Source organism: Arachis duranensis, chromosome 8 (assembly GCF_000817695.3).
Source record: "Arachis duranensis cultivar V14167 chromosome 8, aradu.V14167.gnm2.J7QH, whole genome shotgun sequence".
NCBI classification, from domain to species: domain Eukaryota; kingdom Viridiplantae; phylum Streptophyta; class Magnoliopsida; order Fabales; family Fabaceae; genus Arachis; species Arachis duranensis.
In genome coordinates this window covers 46,719,522-46,726,930 of record NC_029779.3, presented here as the reverse complement: position 1 = coordinate 46,726,930, position 7,409 = coordinate 46,719,522, and the positions used below count along the sequence as shown (strand labels likewise).

General features: G+C 33.5%; 1 protein-coding gene across 1 annotated transcript; it reads left to right on the top strand.

Moving 5' to 3' along the window:
* The first annotated feature begins 469 nt into the window (after nucleotides 1-469).
* On the top strand, nucleotides 470-6,280 carry LOC107463221 (ultraviolet-B receptor UVR8). Its single transcript, XM_016081979.3, has 14 exons — nucleotides 470-898; nucleotides 1,390-1,466; nucleotides 1,622-1,700; nucleotides 1,885-1,944; nucleotides 2,151-2,252; nucleotides 2,525-2,618; nucleotides 3,373-3,415; nucleotides 3,507-3,552; nucleotides 3,669-3,715; nucleotides 3,813-3,915; nucleotides 4,001-4,055; nucleotides 4,169-4,272; nucleotides 5,389-5,468; nucleotides 5,797-6,280. Exons 1-14 carry the CDS (start codon nucleotides 661-663, stop codon nucleotides 5,914-5,916), a joined length of 1,248 nt encoding a protein of 415 aa, XP_015937465.1. The 5' UTR covers nucleotides 470-660; the 3' UTR covers nucleotides 5,917-6,280.
* The last annotated feature ends 1,129 nt before the right edge of the window (nucleotides 6,281-7,409 follow it).

Genomic DNA, 7,409 nt, shown 5'->3' with positions numbered 1-7,409 from the left:
TGGTTTATAAAAATAAAATACAGAAAGTTTTATCTATTTTAATGCAATAAAAATTACAAAAAAATATTCAAATATTTTATTTATGCTTTTTTATTTATTTATGGTTAAAAGTACTTATTAGCATGACTCATACAAACATAGAAATAAAAAGTCAATTGATGTACATTTGTATTATTTGACTTTTACCCTTTATGTTGAATATATTAATTACAACTATTTTTGAAGTTCATGCACGTTATTTAATTCACCCTGTTTGTTTCAAGGTTAAATATTTGAAGAAATTATATTTTGAAATATCATTTTTGGGTATTATAAAATAAAATTGTTTGTTTAATACTATAATTATTGAATATTCTTAATAATATATTATAAATATGTTTGTTATTTTGGGAATGAATGCTGAATTTTCAAAAGTACTTTTAATAATAATAATAATAATAATAATAATAATAATAATAATAATAATAAATTACACACCAACCGCCATTACCAGAAAGAAAGTGCAGACGTTGCTGCATCCCCAGCCATAGACTTTCGAAACAACAACCTCTAACCATTCTTTCTTTCTTTCTTTCACTTCATGATTCTTCTCTTTCATCATCATCACCACCACCACCAATATCCTCTCCTTCTAGAATCTCCTTTTTCTTTTTCAAACCGATGTGGCGCCGAAGCTACTCCCTCACGAAGCACCGTTCGGGGTTAGGGTTTCTACGAAGGTCCTTCTCATCAGAGCGAAGCGGAAAGAGGTTCGCGGCGCTCTGGGGGAACGGCGATTTCGGAAGATTAGGACTCGGCACTTTGGATTCTCAGTGGACTCCAGCTGTCTGCAACGCCTTCCAACACAAAACTCTCAAATCCATCGCTTGTGGCGGTGCTCACACACTCTTCCTAACAGGTCCATTATTTTCACCTGATTCTGTTTTCCGTTTCATTTCTGGATTGCTTCTTTTCAACAGAGGAAATTGAATCATTTACTGTTTAATTTATGAATTGGTAGATGATTTCGGAAATCGTGTTGAATTCAGAAAATACTATCAAGTGCAATAAACTTCGTATTTGTTAGTTAGATGGAGTTAGTATTAGATTCCATGGTATTGTATTGCCATAGTGTCAGCTGATATTTGAGGAATAGTTTGCAATTGCAATAATTTTTATGCAAATTCAATTGGATGTCAGCAATTTTAGAACTGCATAGATTGTGTGTCTTTATGTTCACGTTGTAATTTTATCAGGAAAAGTATGTGTTCCGACTTGCTGGTTTGTCTTAGTAACAGTTCTTTTCATGCTACTGGATTGGCTATAATTTGACAGTCTTTTAAATTGGTGATGAGTCTGATGACTGTTGAAGACTCAAAGTAGAGGCTTACAAATTGTGCTCTTTCACAGACGATGGATTCGTGTATGCCACCGGTCTTAATGATTTCGGACAAGTTGGTATATCAGAGGGTAAACAGTACTTGGTGGTATGATCTTTACGCTGTTGTATCTGTATTATATTATCTTAAATCAACTTATAATAGTAGTGATACATTGTTCTGTTGTCAGATTGTTGATGAGAGTATTTTGTTGAGGTGTTCCAATTTTTGAATAGTTCATTTACCTCTTCATGTTTATCTAGGAGCCAGTTCGGGTTTTGGTAGATGAGAAGAAGATTATGCACATTGCTGCTGGTTATAATCACTCGTGTGCAATAACAGGTCTATGCTTATGCATGCTTAGTTAACCACAATAAACATAACCAGCCTTGACATTGATAACTTGTTTTTAAACTATCATATATTAATTCATTTTTCCTTGTGAGTTATCAAGCTTTTTTACCTTACTACATTTGATTTAAAATTTATCTTTTTTTTCTCTTCTCCGTTTTCCTTTCTTTTTTAGTGGATGGAGAACTATATATGTGGGGAAAGAATACAAGTGGACAGCTTGGACTTGGAAAAAGTAAGGACTAAACTTTTCATTAGCTTCTCATAGACGAAGTTTTTCCCCCCCTTTTTTCCCTCCATGAACCTGTTTACTGTACAAGTAGCTTTATAAACCTGGATCTGGATTATGATTATAGTGGTAGCTATTAAAGTTAAAGCTAACCAAAAAGGAGGTTGGAAATAGTGACCAGTCTGAATATAATGTTGTTTACTGAGATGCAGAGGCCCCAAACATAGTTCCTCTGCCAACTAAAGTGGAACATTTGGATGGAATCAGCATTAAAATGACAGCGCTGGGATCAGAGCACTCAATGGCGGTTAGTGGTATGCAATAGACAAGATCCAACATATTGTATTATATTATATTATATTATTACATTAGGAGTATATTCTAATTCGATCTTCATTGATACCATGCTAGTTAGAGCCATGATATTACCTAATTTTTTTTCAACTGGAAGTATAGCATTATTAGAACTTTTGAGTTTGACCTTAAAGGGTACATCAGCTGTTTCTATTGAGTCCTTGATTGTAAGCATGACTATGGTGTCCTAAATTTTTTTAATGTCCTCTCAATGTTGTTTTTATCCATGCAGATGGAGGAGAGGCCTTTAGTTGGGGGATGGGAGGTTCAGGTAGACTTGGTCATGGTCACGAGTCGGGCATTCTGGGATTATTTAAAAGTTACAGGTTTTATTCCTTTTCTTTTACAAAATTTACCAGCAGTAATTGATATTCCTTTTCAGTCTCAGTTTCATGACAAATCTAGCAACCATAAAATGTCTAGATGATGATGATATTGGTTATCTATGAAGAGGGGATAGTTTCTGGCTTTTTGCAGTGTTCAAATACTAATCAATTTGTCGCCTAAATGACCTAAAGCTTACTGTTGAAGTTTGTTGTATATTTATTTGCAACTGAAATTTTATTCCCAGGCATTGACCTGTTTGGATTTTCAGTTATGGTTTTGCATGGATCACATTTGACACCTGTATTTTACTACATATTTCTTGGTTCTTGTTTATCTTCAGCTATCATTGACCTTTACTTTGCAATTAAATGTACTTGTCGAGTCCATATCCAATTTACTTTTACTTACCCTTGACTTTTCAACTGAAACATAAAAAAATAAGATAATTTTTTTTAAAAAAAAAGGAATGTTATTAGCTTTAGACACTTTTGAATCTTGTACATAGACATTACCTCATTTTAATCTTAATTGTACATTCCACACTTAGAAATTTTTGTATAAATTCTGGTCCTCAATAAAATTAACCAAGCAAGCTTGGCGTCTATATATTAACATATCTATATGTAATAGTAATATACTCAAGAGAACCTCTATATGCTCTCAGCTGCTTTATATAGGACTCCTTGCAACCATACCTTGGGTTAATATTTAATTTATGTGGATGTCTATTTATGTACTCTTCAAATCATGCAGTGAGTATACTCCAAGGCTTATAAAGGATCTTGAGGGAATCAAGGTAATTTGTTGAATTCTATGCCGTGTATCTAATTCAAGAGATATCTACTGGAGTCAAACTAAATATTTCATTATTCTTGGTATCTATTTAGGTTAAATATATAGCTGCTGGGTTGCTAAATTCAGCTTGCATTGATGGTAATTAAATATATTTTTTTGACGCCTTTTTTATTTTCTGATTCCCTTCCTTGGTTTTTCTCCATGCTGGGAGTTAACCATTGCTTTTTTGCTCTTCCTTCATGGAAATGTTTCAGAAAATGGTTTTGTTTATATATTTGGAGAAAGAGGAATTGATAAATTGGTGAGTTCAATCAGTAACAACTACCAATTATACCTTTTTTGTCTCCCATCATTTTATTATTTGTAATGACTACTATTTCTTCAATCAAAATACTCAGCGCTTGAAGGAGATGAGCAATGCAACAAAACCATCCTTAATTAATGAACTTCCATACTCACAGCAAGTTGCTTGTGGTGGCTATCATACCTGTGTCCTAACAAGTAATTCATCAGTTTCTGAACTTCACCATATGCTTATATGTAATCCATGGATTATTGATTCATCCTATTTTGTGCTTTCCTACAGACTCTGGAGAGCTTTATACTTGGGGTTCGAATGAGAATGGCTGCCTCGGTATTGGGTATACTTCTATGCTTACTACTATTTTTTTAATTTTCTACATTATCATCATTATTTGTCTTCTTTGTGTGCCTGCATGCCAAACTTTTGATTGTTTAAATTATTTTTTACTAGTTCCCCTGATGCCATTCATGTACCAGAAAAGGTTCAAGGGCCATTCCTGAGGTCTTCTGTTAGTCAGGTTTCTTGTGGTTGGAAGCACACAGCGGCAATTTCTGGTAGATCCTTTCCTTGAACACCTTTTTTCCTTTTAGGTGGTTTTATTTATTTATTTATTAAAAAATTTTTTTTGGGGGTTGGATGAGAAGAATTACCAAATTACTTGTCAAATTTGGGTAAGCAGGACAATTTTTTAGTAAAATATGAATTTCAATAACATAGATAAGATATTTACAAAGGACTAGGAGGATAGGAGGTCCTCGTTAGAAGTGACTAGGAAGAAGTATTGAAGCAATGCAACAAATCCTGTAACATTTCACTTCTGTAAAGGATACCTTTAAAAAGGTCAAGAGGTTAAAGATAGGTCCTAATCTTATCCCAAAGGAGCTGCTCATCCAAAATTCCATGAACTGCCCGAGGCAGGTATGATTAGTAATTTTCCAAAACATGTTGACCCAAAATAGAAGGGGACTATAGTAAGAACAAGCTTATCAGTCGTAGTTAATAGTCTGGTTAGCCTCTATTTAGAAGAAATTGTGTTCATAGAGGGTTGAGGCAAATGAATAGAATGGTTATTATCATGCAAGTAAAAAATAATTATGAATGATTTAAAAGGAAGACAAGGGGCCATAGTCATGGCATGACAATGAATTTTAGGGTGGGTATTGTCATACAATGAAAAGAACTGTTTTGGCATCAATCCAGTGCTTCACTATATGAAAGAAGATATAGTACTAATATCCGGGAGTTTACTTCCAGTCCACGTATAGGCAGTCATACTGCTGTTACCCTTGTCAAATCGGCAGTTTGCCATTCAATTTTTTGTGGAATCAATAGTTAATTGTCAGTTTTATGCATCCTGGAGAAAATCATTTTTCTTGTTTCCAGCATGTTTTGTGGCACATTCATTTTGGTTTTAAAGGTTAAGAAGTTCTTTCCTGACATGTAAACAGACATATCCTGTATAGTTTTCTGCATAGAGCTGCAGGCTTGATATAGAGATATGATGTGATGCATAATCATACCACTTTTCAGTTGTAGTATTGAGGGATCAATTTTTGATTTGTTGATTTAGTTTATAGTCCTCTCACTTGTAAGACTTACCTAATGTTTTACTACATTGGTATTGCAGACTATGTATATTTTTTATTATTGAATTTTTCATTGACCTGCAGAAGGAAGACTCTTCACATGGGGTTGGGGAGGTTCATATGGGACTTTCTCTGAAGTAGGACATTCTTCTGCTGGACAATTGGTAAATTCTGCTTCTATTTTTATTTATCAAGGAGAAGGCATGCATCAGAATACCATATTAGGACAAGAGGGAAAGAATAACTTGTTTGAAGTAACAAAATTTGCACAAGCAGTGATGATTCACTTTGTATTATGGAATTACACAATAAACGCATATACTGATTTTCACTTAGCTTTCTTCATAATAATTACAAGACATCACACAATCTTAAGAGGAATATGAGTTTGAATACAATTAGCCAGCGCCACTTTCATAATTTGTTTTATTTGTCCAATTGTACAATTCTTTATATGCATGACAAAAAATAAAGTTTATGCTTTCAACTCAGGGCCAAGGAAGTGATGTGGACTACATAAATCCTGCTAGAGTTTGTTTTGGAGAAGAAGTGAAAGCATTACAAATTTCATGCGGGTTCAACCATACAGGTGCTATACTTGAATATACATAACTTTTTGTTCCAATAATTCATATTTATCTGCAATTCATCCAGAAAAGCCAGAATGCTATGATCCATAACCCGGATAGATGTTATGCATTTGTTCATTTGTGTTGCCAATTTGCTATTTATCTTCAATACATCACCATATCTGCGAAGGTCACATCTTCTACCCCATACAATGGGCTCCAATAGGTTGCAGCATGTCTAAGTGAGGTATATATTATCCACTTGTTGTATAATTTTTATTTTATTTTATTTTTCACTGTAAAAAACTCTCTTGCATATAAGGCAAATAATGCCCCCTTATGTATATGATGTAAACAAAAGTGCTGCATCAAGTAAATTCATTGGAATGATGATATATTTTTTTTAATTTTTAAAAAGCCTGTCTTTAAGTTGTGGGAAATTTAGCTTACTTCAGATATTAGTGCTTATGTCATTTTGTTCTGTTCCCGTGGAGAAAAGTTAGCCAGATGGTTTAAGTAGATCATGGTGATGCAATTATATGAGCCCCTATATATTTTGTTAGTTGTCACCCTAATAAGTCTAGATGCTTTTGTAGCATCATAATTGAAAGGGTATCTTCCTTTTCTATTTGTTTGTGTTTGAACATTTTAACTATGTGTTTGGTTCTGCAATTCGCAATAATCGTCCATCAAGCATGAATGGGAAATTCCAGCAACATGGTACGGCGGTGGAGCTAGTAGTAAATTTTAAATATTAAATTTATGGTTTGGGTAACAAGATGGTGAGAGAAATAAATATGGCATGACAGGAGTCAGAAAATGAAGCAGATTTTGGTCCTGGCCCCTTGCCTTTATAATATGCATTAATGTGAATACCTAACCCCCTTTTTTAAATATACTAGAGTAACATGGTTTTTAGAACACCATAATGGCATTACGGTGGTATTGTATCAGACCAGACTTCAGACCCCTAATATCCTTTTCAGCGAGATTAGGAGTAACTGTCCTTAGAAAAACAAAAATATGTTAAAATAAAAATCTGTGATGCAAGTTTTGTTGTGGCAAAGACAATGATGAAAACAAAATAAAGAAATAAGTAAAATTCTTTGGTGTGGTAAACCAGACACATGCTCAGCTGGAATTTTAAAGCTGTGGTAACTGGTAAGTAAGGGTAGAACATCTTTGGATTCCACCATCTTTCAAATTGCACACATCTTCATATATTATTACAATAAAGTAAGATGGTAATAAATGTCTGCGCTGATAAGTCAAAACATCGGGACATTGCTTTCCTGTTGAGTTTTATGTCTCGAGAGTTGAGAGTTGAACCTGAGTTGGTGCAACCTCTCTCTCTCTCTCTCTCTCAAAAATTCCGACCGTTATAAATGTTTTTTTTTTTTCAAAATATGTTGTGTCAATCAATAGTGGTTTTACTGACAAATTATTATATCAAATATAATTTTTCCTTTAAAAAATAATTTTCTAGTAAATATAATTTTTCCTTTAAAAAATAATTATTAGTAGTGATGTTTTGAG